Source organism: Elephas maximus, chromosome 20, assembly GCF_024166365.1.
Source record: "Elephas maximus indicus isolate mEleMax1 chromosome 20, mEleMax1 primary haplotype, whole genome shotgun sequence".
Classification (NCBI taxonomy): domain Eukaryota; kingdom Metazoa; phylum Chordata; class Mammalia; order Proboscidea; family Elephantidae; genus Elephas; species Elephas maximus.
Window position 1 is genome coordinate 49,955,021 of NC_064838.1, and position 16,927 is coordinate 49,971,947.

General features: G+C 46.2%; 1 protein-coding gene across 1 annotated transcript in view; it reads left to right on the top strand.

The window, feature by feature from the left end:
* Positions 1 to 16,927, top strand: part of LIMD1 (LIM domain containing 1) — a 72,087-nt gene that overhangs the window by 22,403 nt on the left and 32,757 nt on the right. The window contains exon 2 of the mRNA XM_049862441.1: positions 15,568 to 15,669. Coding sequence (XP_049718398.1) covers positions 15,568 to 15,669 — 102 coding nt within the window. The remainder of the gene's footprint in view (positions 1 to 15,567; positions 15,670 to 16,927) is intronic.

Genomic DNA, 16,927 nt, shown 5'->3' on the forward strand with positions numbered 1-16,927 from the left:
ATTTTTACAGATGCTGAGTGAGATAGTCTTAAAAAGGACTGTTCTTGCCTTTTCTAGGAAAGAGGGGTTGGTGATTGGCCCTGTCACACTCTCACTCAAGCATTAAACTGATGTTAAAATGTCTGTGTCTTGCGTTAGACCCGGCCAGCCTCGCCTCCTTCGCAGGCAGGCTGATAACCATCCGTTAAGCACTAATGTGCCGGGTTTTACCTGCGCCCTCTCTCATCCCCTCAGCAGCCCTGCAAAACACCCGATTATTTTGGACGTGGGGAAACGAAGGCAAAGAGCAATGGAGTGGCTTGTCCAAGTTCGCTCACTGGGCAAGGACAGAACTGCACAGACGTGTTTCTCACACTTTTTGTTAGTTCTAAGTAGAAAATTGTGGGTGGGTGTAATTCTCTGGGCGCCTGTTGACATCGGGGCCTCTTGACAGCCTGCAGGAAGCTGGCAGGAGTCAAGGCTCCTGCTTCTAACTCCTTGGGCGAGTGGGAGGCAAGAAGGAAAGAAGGGCTGTCTGTTTGGAAATTGGAGAAAGTGCAAGAATTTCCCTCAGCTTTAAGGCGCTACCTGTAACTTCTCACATGGTTGTCTTGCCCCTCACACCCTTTCCATCTTTGGTGAGTGCCTGTTTTAAAGCATCCCTAAAACCAACCTGATGTTATTTCCAAGGAAATTTCAGGATTTTGTTTTTCCATAAGAAGAAGAATTTTCGTTCTGGTTCCTGTCCATTTTTACATGGTCAGCTGTGGCTGTGGTGTGGGCTACGGTCTGAGGCAGGACTTCTCACTGCCCCTCCAAGCCTTCCTGGGCCACAAAAGTCACCTCTGACACAGACTGGAGAGTGTATCAGCCACCTGCTAGAGTTTATATTTTCTGTGGTTCAGGTGGGGATGGGCTGTGGGGGCAGAAGGAGGGCCAGAGGGAAGTTGGAAAAGTGCTGGTTTGGGGATTGCGAGCACTGAGCTGTGTGAGGAGAGAAACCAAGGGATGGATTGTGTGGGCTCATTCATTCATTCAGCAAACACTAATTGAGCACCTAATGTGTGCTGGGCATCTGTTCAGTAAAAGATATGGCTGAGTCCTCAAGAGCCTTGCCATCCCAAGGGGAGACAGTTTTAACAGGGAGAGGAATTGTGGGTCTGGATGGAGACAGCCTAGTTCCGAGAGCCTAGGTGGGTTCCTAAGAGAACCCCAAGGCAGTTTCTTGGGGTGTTTGGAATGTGAGTGTCTGTCAGGGGAGTGGTTGATGTTATTTCCATTAATTCATAGTACTAAAGCCTGGTAGGAAACTAGAGGACGGAGAGGGAAGCACCTTTCTTGGAAAGGGAGGGAAGGCAATGAACTTTTGTTGAGTTCTCTCTGTGTGCCAGGTGTGGTTTCAGGTACATTTTATCTCATTTAGTACTCAAAGTTACCCCACGAGGTATGAATATTATTATAATCCATTTGGTGGGTGAGGAAACTAAGTACCTGAGGTAGGATTTGAAGCAAGTATTGACACCAAAACCCATTCTTTGCAGTTCTACCTCAGGAAAGAGGATGTGGACAGGGTAAAAATGATCTTGGCACATGGGACCAGCAAGACTGCTGGGTCGTCTTCAGGTTTAGTAAGTGTGAGCCCTGATTCTGGAGCTGGTGGTGCTCTATTTCCTGTTGTACTTGGTGTTTACACAGGAGTCTTTATTTTATGAGAAATCATTGAGTTGTAAACTTACGATCTGTGAACTTTTCTTGATGTATGTTACACTTCAGTATAAATGTTTTTAGTAAAACAACACTCTCCAGAAAAGAATGCTGAGGTAATATTTTTAGAAATCCGTAAAATGTTTTAGCTACTTCTTGCCTAAACTGGTCATGAATTGTGTGGACGATAAATGCTAGCCCTTCTTTAGGCTTGAGCTGAGGTTACCCAATTTAACAAATAGAAATATAGGATGCCCAATTGGACTTGAATTTCAGATAAACAACATGCTTTTTTTTTTTTAGTATAAGTATGTCCCGTGCAATATTTGGGATATACTTATACTAAAAAACTATTTGTTTATCTGTGAAATTCAAGTTTGCGTGGGACATGCCTATACTAAAAAATTTATTTGTTGTTTACCTGAAATTTCAAATTCAGCTGGCTCTCCTGTGTTTTATCTCTTAACCCTTGTTTGAGCTGAAAGTTGAAGGGAATAAGAAATACAACTGGGCCTTCTTTGAGAGATGAGAGGATTCTGAGACCAGATGGAAAAAAAAAAACTTAGGAGAGAAGTAAGTTGGGTACAGGATGCTGGGCTGGGGGATTCTGAGGTGCTGGAGGGGAACTGAACCAATGTCAAGAGGGGATTACATTGAATAATCTGGCAGGAAAAGAAGCAGTGACCTAAGTGTTGTACCACTCAGCCTGCGCAGTGGGTTCAAGGCTCTTTCTGCTGGAGGTTGATGTTTATTCTGGATCTTGGGAAACATGCACAGTTTTGAGCCTTCTCACAAGGAAAAGTGATGTTAGACACGTGAGCTAACTTGAGAAACTGGCTTCAAAATCTGCAACAATTTGAGCAAGAAAATAATTTACAGACATGGATTATAACCCATAGAGTAAAATAAATATCCACGAGTCTTTACTGATATGAATAAATAAAAGGGGGCATGGCTGATTTTTTTCCTTAGGAAAAATTCCATTAAATTACTGGGTCAAATGATATAAATGTGTTTTAAGGCTTTTGATATATTTTGCCAGACTGGCCCCGGGAAAGGTGGTACGCGTTAGATTTCCGCCAACAGTGTGCCCTTTTCTCTACACCCTCAATGACGCTGTTGTTTTTCATTCTTTTCCGCCTTTGCCAATTGAACAACAGGGGCAAGCACATCTTCATATTGGACTCTTAACAAGGTGGAGCATCTTTTCATATGCTGCTTGGCATTCCTATTTCAGACTAGGGTTGGGAAAGCTAACTGATCTCTGTGTGGAGAAACTGGAAGTGATGGGCCGCCTTAGGAAGGGGGGGAAGGACAGAGGGAAGGGTGCGCCCAGAGCTGCAGGACTGGATTACCCTGGTGGCTGTACCAGTTGCCCTTGTGTCAGTTCCGACTCATGGTGACCCCGTGCATGTCAAGAGTAGAACCGTGTTCCATAGAGTTTTCAACGGCTGATTTTTCAGAAGTAGATCTCCTGGCCTTTCTTCCAAGGTGCTTCTGGGCGCTAACAGTTTGTACCACCCAGGGACTCCTGGTAGCTGTAGGAGGGCTTAATGTATGTAGTACTTGGTGGTGGAGGTGCAGAGCCTACCTGGGTGATATCTTGAACTCCTCTTTCCCCTCGCCAGTAGATGGCAGGGAATCTCTTCAGGCCAGAGACCGGTAGTGCCCTGGGGCAGAAGTAAAGCTGCAGGTAGTCGTTGCCAGGCATGCTCAAGCTTACAGTGATTGGGAAATCCCATTAGAAACTTCCTTTTCCATGGCTTTGAAGTGAAGCCATGGTTGATTTTGAGGCCACGTGTGTTTTAATGGCAGCTTCAGAGTGAAGAAAGTAGACTGGTGCAATTACCCCGTCGCCCAGAATGGCCTTAAATACTTCCTTTGTGGCTTTGGTGATAGTTTCACTCACGGACTCAGGAACTACAGGGTCTGCGGGTGAAAGGACAGAGGAGGGGAAGCTCGGAGCGCCAGGTTGGATGTGGTTTCTAGCATTACCTACATCCACGGTTCTCAACCTTGATCACATTAGAATCTCCTGAGGAGCTTTAATCCCACCCCCAAAATGGGCCCAGAGTCTCTGGAGCTAGTGTCGGGCATCTGCCTACCGATTCTGTACAGTGTACTGGACAAGTGGCGATCTGCGTGTTAGTAAGTAAGGAGCCCAGCACCAAAAACCTCCTGGTATTTTTGTGAACTTGGAGTATGGCTAGGAGGAAGACCACTGCCGGGATCATGGGTCAGCTCTCTCCCAAAGGCTTGGCTCCTCTTCCAGAATCTGTTGATGCTCGGAGCTGCCTAGAGCAGTAGAGGTCCACAGGCTGCAACCTTCGGCTGAGAAAGAACCTTGTTCAGCTTGTACCTGGATTGGTTCATGCAGATGTGCTCCAGACAGCTCTGCCTCCTTCCAGGCTCCACAGACCTTGACTGCACCTGCTGACCACTTTCGGCACATTGTAGGAGGTTCGTGGCTCTGTGACCCCACGTGGTGTGCAGCAGCCAATGCAGAGCGGGAGGGACTGTTCCAAAAGGCCTTCCTTCCTCATGCAGAGAGGAGCAGCCACCGCCTGGACAAAGCTGAGTGTGTTCAGGGCCACAACTCATTGGTTAGCCTGATGGAGCCTTTTAATTTAGAACCTTTCATAACAACAGCAGATGCTGACTTGGTGATCACCCAGTTGACCGTGGATGCGTTTGAAGGAAGGCCTCCAGGGTCCTCGGCTGGCCGTCCACAGGAAGAGGCAGGAATTCTATTCCAGCCGAATCTCACTCTCAGGCTGCCTTGCTGGCTTCCTCGTTTGTAAATCCTGCCTTCGTGAGAGAGCGGGGCACCTCCATGGCCCTAAACCAAGTTTGTTTTGGCTTTGGGTGTGTGGGAGATAATTTAATACCAACTGGGGATAACTTGCTTCATGTAGAATGCTGCCAGGCCAGGCTGGGGGTGGGATGGCAGTGGTGTCTGCACTGATCAGTTACCCTGTTACTGGTTTTCAAATAACCTTCCTGGGACTGCTGCTGGGCAGGGACATCCCAGGGGGCAGAGTGGGCTCTGTGTCACCACAAACCGTAGTGGTTTTCCTTTTATCTTTTGTATATATTTGGATTTCTGCTGATAATTTTCTAGAGAAAAAATTTTACCCCGTTAAACAGTTTGAAAATCACTGTTGTGCACAAAGAGAGTTAGGCCAGCCTGATTTGTATTTCACCAACGCCGTTAATGTGGGGCTGAAATGACAACAGCAATAGCAACGATGATAAAAACAATAATTAAAAAATGCCAAATTCCCTTAGTAGTCAAACTTTTCATTCACTTCTGTTGTTGTTAGGTGCCGTCGACCAGTTCCCATTCATAGTGACCCTGTGTACAACAGAACGAGACACTGCCCGGTGCTTCGCCATCCTCACAATCATTGTTATGCTTGAGCCCGTTGTTGCAGCCACTGTGTCAGTCCATCTCATTAAGGGTCTTCCTCTTTTTCACTGGAGCCCTGGTGGTGCAGTGGTTAAGAGCTATGGTTGATAACCAAAAGGTCACCAGTTCGAATCTACAAGCCACTCCTTGGAAACCATATAGGGCAATTCTACTCTGTTCTGTAGGGTTGCTATGAGTCGGAGTTGACTCAGTGGCAACGGGTTTGGGTTTTTTTTTCCTGCTCTACCAGGCATGATGTCCTTCTCCAGGGACTAGTCCCTCCTGATAACATGTCCAAAGTACGTGAGACAGTCTCGCCATTCTCACTTCTAATGTGCATTCTGGCTGTACTTCATTTTTCTGGCAGTCCATAGTATACTCAATATTCTTCGCCAACACCACAATTCAAAGACATTCATAATTCAAAGGCATTCTTCTTCAGTCTTCCTTATTCATCATCCAGCTTTCACATGCATGTGAGGTGATTGAAAACACCATGGCTTGGGTCAGGCGCCACCTTTGTGTTTGAACACTTTAAAGAAACCTTTAGCAGCAGATTTGTCCAATGCAATGTATCTTTTGATTTCTTGACTGCTGCTTCCCTGGACATTGATTTTACCTATTAAAGAAAACCAAACCAGCTGCCATCAAGTGGATTCTGACTCACAGAGACCCTATGGCATAGAGTAGAACTGCCCCATGGAGTTTCTAAGGCTGTAAATCTTTACAGAAGCAGACTGCCACACGTTTCTCCTGTGGAGTGGCTGGTGGGTTCGAACTTCCCACCTTTTGTTTAGCAGCCGAGCACTTTAGCCACTGTGCCACCGGGGCTTATATTAGAATGGTTAAAATTTAAAAAACTGATCATAGCAAATCTTGGTAAGGATGTGAAGAAACTGAAACTCTAATCAACTGCTGGTGGGAACGTAAAATGATAGCGCTTCTCTGGAAAACACCTTGGCATTGTGAGGTGAAGAGTTAACTTCATCCAAAGAAAGTGGCATTTGCCCCCATTCCTGGGAAGTAATCTCTAAACTTTGATTGGAGTGCCTTTGTTATTCATGGGAGGCCCTCTACCTGGCCCCACCTGATATTTATGCTAATGAAACAAATCATAATGTGGTAGCCATTCAAGAAATACCCACCAGGTGATATCAGCTCCACCTTGGGGAGGGGAAGGAGTTGGAGATTGAACTCGATCACATGGCTAATGATTCAATCAATGATGGTTATGTAATGAAACTCCAGTAAACACTCTGGTCACCAACGCTCAGGTGAGCTTCTCCGATTGACAATACTCTTGGCTCATTGAAGTGCCAGGAGGGTGACATGTCCTGACTCCATGGGGAGAGGTCAAGGAAGCTTCACATTTAGGGCCCTCCCAGACCTCACCCTATGCGTCTCTCCCTTTGGGTAGTTCTGGTTTGTATCCTTTTTGCTATAATAAAACTATAATCGTAAGTATAGCGCTTTGCTCAGTTCTCTGAGTTCTAGCAAATTACTGAACTTGAAGGGGTAGTGGGAACTCTTGAACTTGGAGCCAACTGGTCAGAAGTGAGGGTGGCCCTGGGAACCCTCGAATGGGCCTGATGTCTGTAGTACAGAGCAGACTTGTTAGTCTGGAGGACTGTGCCTTGACCTGTGAAGTTTGGTTCAACTCTGGGTAGAAGGGGATGTTGTTGTTAGGTTCCAACTCATAGTCACTCTACGTACAACAGAACAAAGCACTGCCCCTTTCTGTGCTGTCCTTTCAATGTTTGTTATGCTTGAGCCCATTGTTGTAGCCACTGTATTAATCTATCTCATTGAGTGTCCTCCACTTTTTCACTGACCCTCTACTTTACCAAGCTCTATATCCTTCTCTGGGGACTAGTCCCTCCTGATAACATGTCCAAAGTATGTGAGACAAAGTCTCACCATCCTTGCTTCCAAGGAGCACCCTGGCTGTATTTTTTCCAAGACAGACTTGTTTGTTCTCCTGGCAGTCCATGGTATATTCAGTATTCTTCGCCAACACCATAATTCAAAGGCATCAGTTCTTCTTCGATTTTCCTTATTCATTGTCCAGCTTTCATGTGTACATGAGGTGATTAAAAATATCATGGCTTGGGTCAGGTACACGGATTTTTCAGGTATTTTCTTAGAAAGCTAAATACACATTATCTTAGTTTTCTGGTACTCCTGTAACAGAAATAGCACAAGTGGATGGCTTTAACAAACAGAAATTTGTTCTCTCACAGATTAGGAGGCTAGAAGTCCAAATTCAGGGCATCAGCTCTAGGGGAAGTCTTTCTCTGTCAGCTCTGGGGGAAGGTCCTTGTCATCAATCTTTCCCTGGTCTAGGGGCTTCTCAGTGCAGGGACCCCAGGTCCAAAGGATGTGCTCTGCTCCCAGTGCTTCTTTCTTGGTATTATGAGGCCCCCTTTTTTTTTTTTTCTCTTCTGCTCGCTTCTCTCTCTCTCCTTTTATCTCTTGTAAAAAATAAATAAATAAAAGTGATGCAGGCCACACCCCGGGAAAACTACCCTTACAAGATCGGACCAGGGATGTGACCTGAGTTAAGGTGTTGCATCCCACCTTAATCCTCTTTAACATAACCTAATCTTGCCTTGTTAACCACAGGCAGAGATTAGAATTTATAACACATAGGAAAACTACATCAAATCACAAAATGGAGGATAATCACACAATACTGGGAATCACAACCTACCCAAGTTGACAGGTATTTTGGGGGGACAAAGTTCAGTCCATAACACACGCCTACCATTTAATCCAGCCACTTGCTTCCCAGGTATTTAGCTAAGAGAAAAGAAATGTATCTATAGAAACACTTGTACACAAATGCTGATAGGAGCTTTATTTGTCATAGCCCCAACCTGGAAACAATCCAGATGTCCTTCAGTGGAGGCATGGATAAACAGATTATGGTCACTCCGTGCAATGGAATACTATGCATTAAAAAGAAATGAACTCTTGATTCATACAACAACGTGGATGAAGCATAAAATCGTTATACTGAACGAAAAAAAAGAAAAAAACGAGTATAGTTGGCCTTCCGTATCTGCGGGTTCTGCATCGGTGGATTCAACCAACCGTGGATTGAAAATATTAAAAAAAAAAAAAAAGAAAGAAAGCCCAAAAAGCAAAACTTGAATTTGCAGCTTGCAGAGCACTATGCTGAATGCAAGAGAATGAAGTGCAGACATCCCCTGCTGTAGCCTCCCGCCACCTCGCAAATCCTCAGCCTCTCTCCAGTGCTGGCTGTTTGAGCGCTGTTCACCTCGCTACTAGTTCCTACTTGTGCTGTGTGCCCCCTTGGTTTCTGTGAAAAATGGGCTCCTAAAAAGCAAAGAAGTGGTCAGAGCAGTCCCTCAGAGGCTAAATGTGAGGGGTTGAGGAGAGCGAGAGGAAGGAGTGTCAAGCTAGGAAGGGATGGCTGGCTAGCTCTGTGCTGCGCTGTGGCCTCCAGAACTTCAAGATCACAGACGAGCCAGCATCACAGAGACCCAGGCAGCATTAGCGTTCCCAGCAGAGAGAGCTCCAGAAACTCATAGAAGAGAAGGGCTGCCTTCCAGAGCGAGCCTTCAATTTGATGAAACAACTGTCGCCGTAGCATTTGCGTTATATTATGTATAGAAGTAACCTAGAGGATGGCACAGGACTGGGCAGTGTGTCGTTCTGTTGTACATAGGGTCGCTGTGAGTCAGAATTGACTGGATGGCACTTAACAACAGCAACAACAGGGATGATTTAAGGTAGTAGGAGGACTGCGTAGGTTATATACAAATACTATGCCATTTTATATAAGGGACTTGAGCACCCACGGATTTTGGTATCCACCGGGGTGCTGGAACCAATCCCCATGGACTGTACACACTGTAGACTCTATTTATATACAACTTGAGAAGGTACAAAGTATAGTGACAGAAATCAGAGCAGTGGCAGAGAGGAAGGATTACAAAAGGCATAAAGGTTCACTATCTTGATTGTGATGATGGTGTCACAGGTGCATACAAATGTCACAACTTGTTAAATTGCACACTTGAAATTTGTGCAGTTTATTGTTGTCACTTATACCTCAGCAAAACTGTTTTAAAAAAGATCCCTGTGTCTGCAGTTTGGAATGTAGATTAAAAAGCAGTGAGTCTAAATGCAGGAGGAAATGCCCTGCCCTTGCTCTCTCCTCCTAAAAGCTTAATCCCTTCTTCGCCTTACTCGCCTGGCTTTTGAACTTGGAATATTAGGGTTATCAGTGACTACATTTTCTTACTTTCCACTGTTGGGCATTTCTTTAAAATCCTGTAACATCGAGGACATGTGAAAACCAAAACCATAGCAAACCAAACCATTTGCCTTCAAGTCCATTCCAACGCACTGCAATCCCATGCGTGTCAGACTAGAACCACGCACCATAAGGTTTTTAATGGCTGATTTTTTCGGAAGTAGATCACCAGGCCTTTCTTCGGTGGTGCCTCTAGGTGAACTGAAACCTCCAACGTTTTGGTCAGCAGCCGAATGCATTAACCATTTGCATCACCCAGGGACTCCTCCTGAAAACAGGGCTGCCTAATAGCCTTTTCTTCTTTTTCTATTTCTTTTATTTTTTTAAATAATATTTTATCATGTTTTCAGTGAAGGTTTATACAGCTGTTTAGGTTCCCATTCAGTAATTTCTACACAAATCGTTCGGTGGCATTGGTTACATTCTTCACAATGCGTGAACACTCTGATTATTTCCATTCTGGTTGTTGCACTTCTGTTAATCTGGTTTCCCTGTCCCTTTACAGTCTCATCTTTGTTTTAAAGTGGTTGTTGACTGGTTGGTTCTTTTTCTTTTGTTAGAGCCTGCACCTCTCCTCAGCCCTGGCCACTTAGTGAACTTTCAGAGCAGGTTTCTAGGTGAGACTGGTCAGCTCACTGTGCACTGTGGCAAATGTGGTTCCTTGGAGCACCTTCCCCAAAGCAGTCATCTTGCTAACTATCCTGTGGCCCGTGTCTGCTTGAGAGCCTGGCTCCGGGAGAGTGATAGAGAAGTATTTATGGGGTGAATGAATGGCTTCCTGCTTCATCAAATGTCGTCAAGAGGCACTCAGCTGCGATGTCCCTGGAAGTAGGGCAGGAAGAACTGAGGGTTGCCTGTCCATGGGGTGAGGGTAGCCTTGTGGTTGAGGTCACAGACAGAAAGACAGCCAGTGTGCAGGGGATGAGACAGAAGGGGAGGCAGGCTAGGGTGGTCGGTAGGAGATCCTGGGGCAAGACTGGTTGTGAGTCTGTATCCCTGAGTGTGTTGGGAATGAGGAAGTGGTCTGCTTGCCTTATTGGATGCCACGTGTGTGTGGCAGGAATAACTGCCATGGCAAACCAGACAGGAATAGCTAAAATGAGCCTTTAAGATTAGTGGCAGTGGTAGAACCCTGCTGCCTTCACGTGTCTTTCCTGCATGGGTGCTGTTGGTTTAGAACCTGGGCTCAGATTTCATCTCTCAAACCTACCATGTGTGTGACCTTCAGCAAGTTGCAGGACCTTTCTAGAACTTGAGCTTTAGAAAGGAGATGACAGGAGCTCCTTCAGTGGTTGAAACCTCTCAGCACAGGGTATGGCCCATGGCAGGAAATTTTAATTTCCCAGAATTTGAAATCTGCCTTGTTTCCCTGGGTGGTGTAAATGGTTAATGCGCTTGGCTGCTAACCAAAACGTTGGTGGTTCGAGTCCACCCAGAGATGCCTCAAAGAAAGGTCTGGCGATCTACTTCCAAAAGATCAGTCAAAACCCTGCGTGGGATAGTTCTACTCTGACATCTGTGGGGTCGCCGTGAGTCAGTGTCAACGCGACAGCAACTGGATGGTTGTTTAGAAAGAAGAGTAGATCTGTTTCCTGTCCGTGAAATCCTTTTCTGTGCATTTACCACAAGCCAGAGGATGAAGTATTTTCCTACCTATTTGGCTTCTGACACGATCTTCCTTGCTTCATGACTGACCGTTTAGAACATAAGTAGCTTCCTTCCTTGCTTTGTATCTGGTCTCAATTGTCAGAGTGCTGAGAAAGGATGTCAGCGGCCTGAAGGAGCCAAGTTGCAGAACTAAAGAGAGAGTGAGGTGGAGGCTGAAGGCAGGAGGTCACAGCCCTCAGATAAAGAGGAAACCAGGAGCGTGTGTCATTGGGCTGGGCTCGGAGGGAGAGGAGGAAGGCCGACATCCAGAGATAAAGTAGTAGGAAGTCCAGGGAGGCCTGGGCCGCTGTCCGAGCGCCTGTGCGCCCACTCAGAGATGCTTCTATCTTTCCATCATAGCAGGAGTGGGAGAAGCTGTCTAAATTTATTCCCCAAAATCCAACAAGAGGAGCTCACATCTTCATTCCGAGCCAGCAGTGTTCCGCTGACTCATGAGATTATAGTTAGGGTCTCTTTTCTGGTGAGCTGACTAGAAGGCTGGTCCTTGTCGTGTGTCCATCCTATCGATGGGGGAAGGGGCGATCTTGCCACGCTGAGCTGTGGAGCCTCACTGCTCCTCTGCTGTTTGCAGTGAATGTTTCTACAGTGAGTTGGTTCAGCAAAGAGACCACAAAGAGTAACAGGGAAGAAATGATGTTGGGTCTGGGGGTGCTTTTGTTCCATGTTCTCGAACGGAATTATGTTCATGAGGGTATCGTGTCGACGTTACATCCAGTCTGGTTTGAGTGTGTTTTGGCTGCTTCCCGACAAACCAGCCCTTGTTGCTTATTGTAAAGGTTTAGAGTCAGGTCAGCTCCCTCGTGTTGCTGTAACACAGATACCACATGCGGGTGGCTTCAAAGAACAGAAATTTATTTTCTCACAGTTCAGAAGGCTAGATGTCCAAATTCAGGGCACTGGCTTTAGGGGAAGTCTGTCTGTCTGTCGGCCCTGGGGGAAGGTCTTGGCCTCAGCTTGTGTTGCGTCGGCATTCCTTGGCTCCTTGGCGATATTCACATGGCATCTGTCTTCCCCTGTTTGTGCTTGCTGGTCTCTGTGTCTATGCTGCTCCTTATAACCCAGATGAGATTAGGCTGAGGACCCACCCTACACTGACATGGTGTCAAAGAAAGCCCTATTCCCAAATAGGGTTACATCCACAGGTATTTGTTGTTGTTAGCCGCCTTTGAGTCGATTCTGACTCATGATAACCCCATGTATGCAGAGTAGAACTGCTCCATAAGGTTTTCAATGGCTGTGACCTTTCGGAATCAGATCACCAGGCCTGTCTTCAAGGTTCCTCTGGGTGGGTTTGGACTGCCAAATTTTCAGCTAGTAGTCTAGTGCTTAGCCATTTGTACCACCCAGGGACTCTCTTCCACAGGTATAGGGGTTAGGATTCCAACACATATTTTGGGGGGACATAATTCAGTCCGTAACACACATCATCACTAAATAATTTAACGAATACTTTGCCATTGCCTGATCCTGGGCATTTTTTCAGAGTGCATTCTTTCCCAGCATCACATTTGAATTACGCCATCGCAAGTGCCCAGCAGTTCTGCTTCTGTGTAGTAAATGGGTATTGAGGGCATACTGAAGGCACTTGGTCAGTGGCTGGGGTGTTCAGAGTTCAATAAGACTCTGAACCTCTGTAAATGATGCTAACGGGGGAGATGGACTTGTGTGCCCAAGACATAAGAGAGTGAGTGCCCAGAAAAGGGAGAGGAGAAAGGACAGCGTGGAGCTACCTAGGACTGTGATGCAACTCAGCACTCCTTTATGAGCACTGTGGAGGCCACAATGAAGATAGGGCCCCTACCCGGGACGCACTCCCAATTCACTAGGAGAGGCAGATAAATGCACAGGCAACTAGTAACCTGCCACAGGGAGAGATGTGCTGTGCCCAGTGGTGGACTTGCCAATGCATCGCTTCCACAGCCTCATGTTGCGAAATGCCAAAGGCCCGGAGGCCCCACCTGGCCAGCCTGGCTCAGTGCCCTCTCTGCTCCGGCAGCAGCCGTCAGCACCACTGGTTTCTAGAGTTATGAGCCTGCTTAAATGAGCCTTCAAGATGAATGGTAATGGCAGAACCCTGCTGTCTTCATGCAACAACAACTCTGAGCATGCCAGGAAAGGAGTGTGCCTTGCCCAGAACTATTGTATTTCCTGGCTTGAGAGCAGCTGAGAGTATATATGAAATAATTGGACAAAAAGAAATCCTGATGCCTCCTACTTACTTCACAATTTCAATTTCCTAGCAATGACGTGCTCTGATACTTTCACACGCACACACACAATTTGATAGCCATTAAGGAGAAAAAGGAAGGGAAGGGGTCTAGGGCAACTTTCTAAGGTGTTGGAAACATAGTTTGTGTTACATAGGTCATTTGTCAAAACTCATCGAGTAGTAGGTTTATGACTTCTATGTTTTCGTTGTTTGTAAATTTTTCCTTGAAGAAGTACTGTAAATAAAAAATGAACTTTAATTAATGATACATCGGCTGAGGTGTCTAGGGGTGAGGTGGACTGATGCCTACAACTTAATCTGGAATGCTGAAAAAATAAGGTGGGTTGTTGAATTCATAGGAGGATGGATAGCAAAATGTCAGTTACGGAACTGAGTTTTTTGGGTGTTTACTGTGTGATTCTCTCAACTTTTATGCTAGTTTGAAAGTTTTCCTAGTACAATGTTGAAACAGAACTGCAAATAACCAGTATACGTTCTCTAGAGCTTTCCATAACTAATTCCCCTAAGAGTTTTCTTGGGTGACGCAATTCTGTTCCTACAACTGCCTCTCCTTGCTTCCTAGAGTTGGTGAAGAGTTGGGGCTTGAGGGCCGATGGCTTCGTGTTTTCACTTTGAACCTGAAGGATGTGTTAGCTCGGGCTTCATTTGATGGCGACGAACTTCTCAATTTGAAGCTATATGAACTCTGAAACACAGTGCCTTCTACCCTGTGGGCAGAGGGCTGGGGCTCTGAAGCCAGAGAAGTGCCTGATGAATGAAAACGCTTGGGGTGGTCTTGTTCATGGACCTGAGATCCTGGGAGGTCTGGAACTTCTTAGACAGTTCATTTTAGGTCAGAGCAACTTCTTGCTGAATGGAGTAATATCGTTATCATCCCTGTTTTTTGTATCCCTGTTTACTGAGTATTTACCAAATGACAGGCCCTGTGCCAAGTACTCTGTGTATTCTCTTACAGCAACCCTATAAGGGGATTATTATATCCCCAGTTTATAGATAGAAAGCCAGATGTCAGGGAGGTTAAGTAATCTGCCCTAGTCTGTCAGTTTGTGGTATTGTGGTGGCTTGAGTATTGCTGTGATGCTGGAAGCTATGGTATCGGTGGACAGTTCTCAGTAGAGCTTCCAGACTAAGACAGATTAGGAAGAAAGTCCTCTACTACCAAAAACTAACCAATGAAAATCTTACGGATATTATAGTATATTGTATAATAGTATATTGTCTGATACAGTGCTGGAAGATGAGTCCCCCGATTGAAAGGCACTCAGAATACAGTGGCAGCAACAGTGGACGCACACATACCAACAATCATGAAGATGGCACAGGACCGGGCAACATTTTGTTTCTTTATACATAAGGTTGGCATGAGTCAGAGCCAACTCAATGGCAGCTAACAAGAAGTCACATAGCTAGTAAATTGTGGGCAGATGAACTCTAGAACTTTTTGGTTTACAAAGCAATCTTCTTTACTGTAGCTCCTGACACATTAGGGGCACGTAAAACTAACTTCTACTTCCTAATTAAAGAAACTGACATTCAAAGAGTTGAATGAATTAACCCAACCCACGTAGGTGCTGAGTAGGTGGGAGGCTCAAGATTGGAACCTGGCTCTTTAGTTTCTGGTTTGTTTTTCATGTCACCATGTTGCCTTCAGAACTGAGAGCTGGAGAGGGTGAGGAAGGAGTCAAGGCGAAGGTCTAGAAGGATTTGAATGGGCAGAAGGGTGCGGGTGGGGTGTGTCAGGCAGGGGAACCACGTCCTTAAATGCTAAGAGCTGGGATACGGGGGGACTTATTTGGAGGATGGAGGGAAAAGCAGCTGGGCCGCCCTAGCATGGGGTGACTAGAAAGGTGAGGGGCCAAGGGCGGAGGGCAGTGACCAGCTCAGAGCTGGGGGCTTGGGCCTGATGCCTTTTGTAGAAAGTGAAGATGATCCACCTCGGTTGGTGGGTGTCCACTGAGGATTAAATGAGATACTTCAGTTGAACTATGTTTGGCATATTGTAGCCAGTCCTGCAATTTCTGGTCTTTTCCTGTGAACTTTTAAAGCTTTGGGCAAGGGGGTGAGTTGGCCAAGTGGAGGCATTCTGAACGTTCGCATGACAGTGTGGATGGCAGCATGGGGCAGGGAGGTCCAGCCTGAAGAAGGACAAGTATTATTTCAAGGGAGTACTCCTTGGGGTTTGGTGAGGGGTTGGTTATGAGGACGGATGTGCGCCTTGCTGTTTCCATTGGCTTTTTTGTGACTCAGTTTGGACTGTCTCCCTCCCGACTCACTGATATGTTCTTGCCCTTGCAGGAGCCTGTGTGAAATGCAGCAAAGGGGTCTTTGGGGCCGACCAGGCCTGCCAAGCCATGGGGAACCTCTACCATGACACGTGCTTCACCTGTGCAGCCTGCAGTAAGTGTGTGTGTGTAAAAATGGTGTGGGGGCAGCATCTGACTTCCTCCAACTTCATAAGGGGGAAGGAGAACCAAGATCGACAGCCCAAGGCTGACTTCTGTGAGGTGGAGGCCAGTCAAGCCTCCTCTCTCCGCCATCTTTACTAATACTGACACCAGCCGTCCCTTACCCAGTACTCTCTACTTCTCTGCTGGGTTCGATCATTCATTGCAATGGCCACACAGAAATAGAAGGTCATCCTTCCCAGTGGATACCTGGCCCACGCCTTCCCCAGTCCCACAGAAAGGCGAACAGTTTCTTTAGAGTGGGGCTTCTTACCACCAGGGTAGGGTGACTTATCCTTGGGTACCAGAGATTACCTGAGACATACTTTGGTGAGACGCTGGAGTGAGTTCAAAGCAATCCTTAACATCAGAGTTTGTAATGATGCCAGAGGTCTCAGACCTGGGTGGGACGGGGGAGGGATGTCTGGGATGCACCATCATTCCCTTCTGTCAGTTATCGGCCCTACTGTGGGGACCAGCCAACCAAAGGGTGATCAGTCAATCGCAGTTACCCCAGTGGGACCCCAACCTTTTTTTATTTACTTATTTTTATTATTATACTTTACATGAAGGTTTACAGAACAAATTAGCTTCTCATTAAACAGTTAGTACACATATTGTTTTGTGACATTGGTTACCAACCCCACGACATGTCAATACTCTCTCCTTCTCAACCTTGGGTTCCTCATTACCAGCTTTCCTGTCCCCTCCTGCCTTCTAGTCCTTGCTCCTGGGCTAGTGTGCCCCTTTAGTGTCACTTTGTTTAATGGGCCTGTCTAATCTTTGGCTGAAGGGTGAACCTCGGGAGTGACTTCTTTACTGAGCTAAAAGGGTATCTGGGGGTTTCTCCAGTCCCTGTCAGGCCAGTAAGTCTAGTCTTTTTTTTTGTGATTTAGAACTTTGTTCTACATGTTTCTCCAGCTCTGTCTGGGACCCTCTATTGTGATACCTGTCAGAGCAGTCAGTGGTGGTAGCCAGGTGCCATCTAGTAATGCTGGACTCCGTCTGGTGGAGGCTGTGGTAGTTGTGGTCCATTAGTCCTTTGGACTAATCTTTCTCTTGTGTGACCCCAACCTTTGATTTGGAGGCTGGTGTATGAGTGTGTGAGAGTGTGTACAGTTGCTTGTGTGTGTGGCCTGGTCAGATGCCCAAGTTCTAAACCTCACACTCTGATCCTCCCTGCGATTTCCCATAAAACATATGCCTGAGAG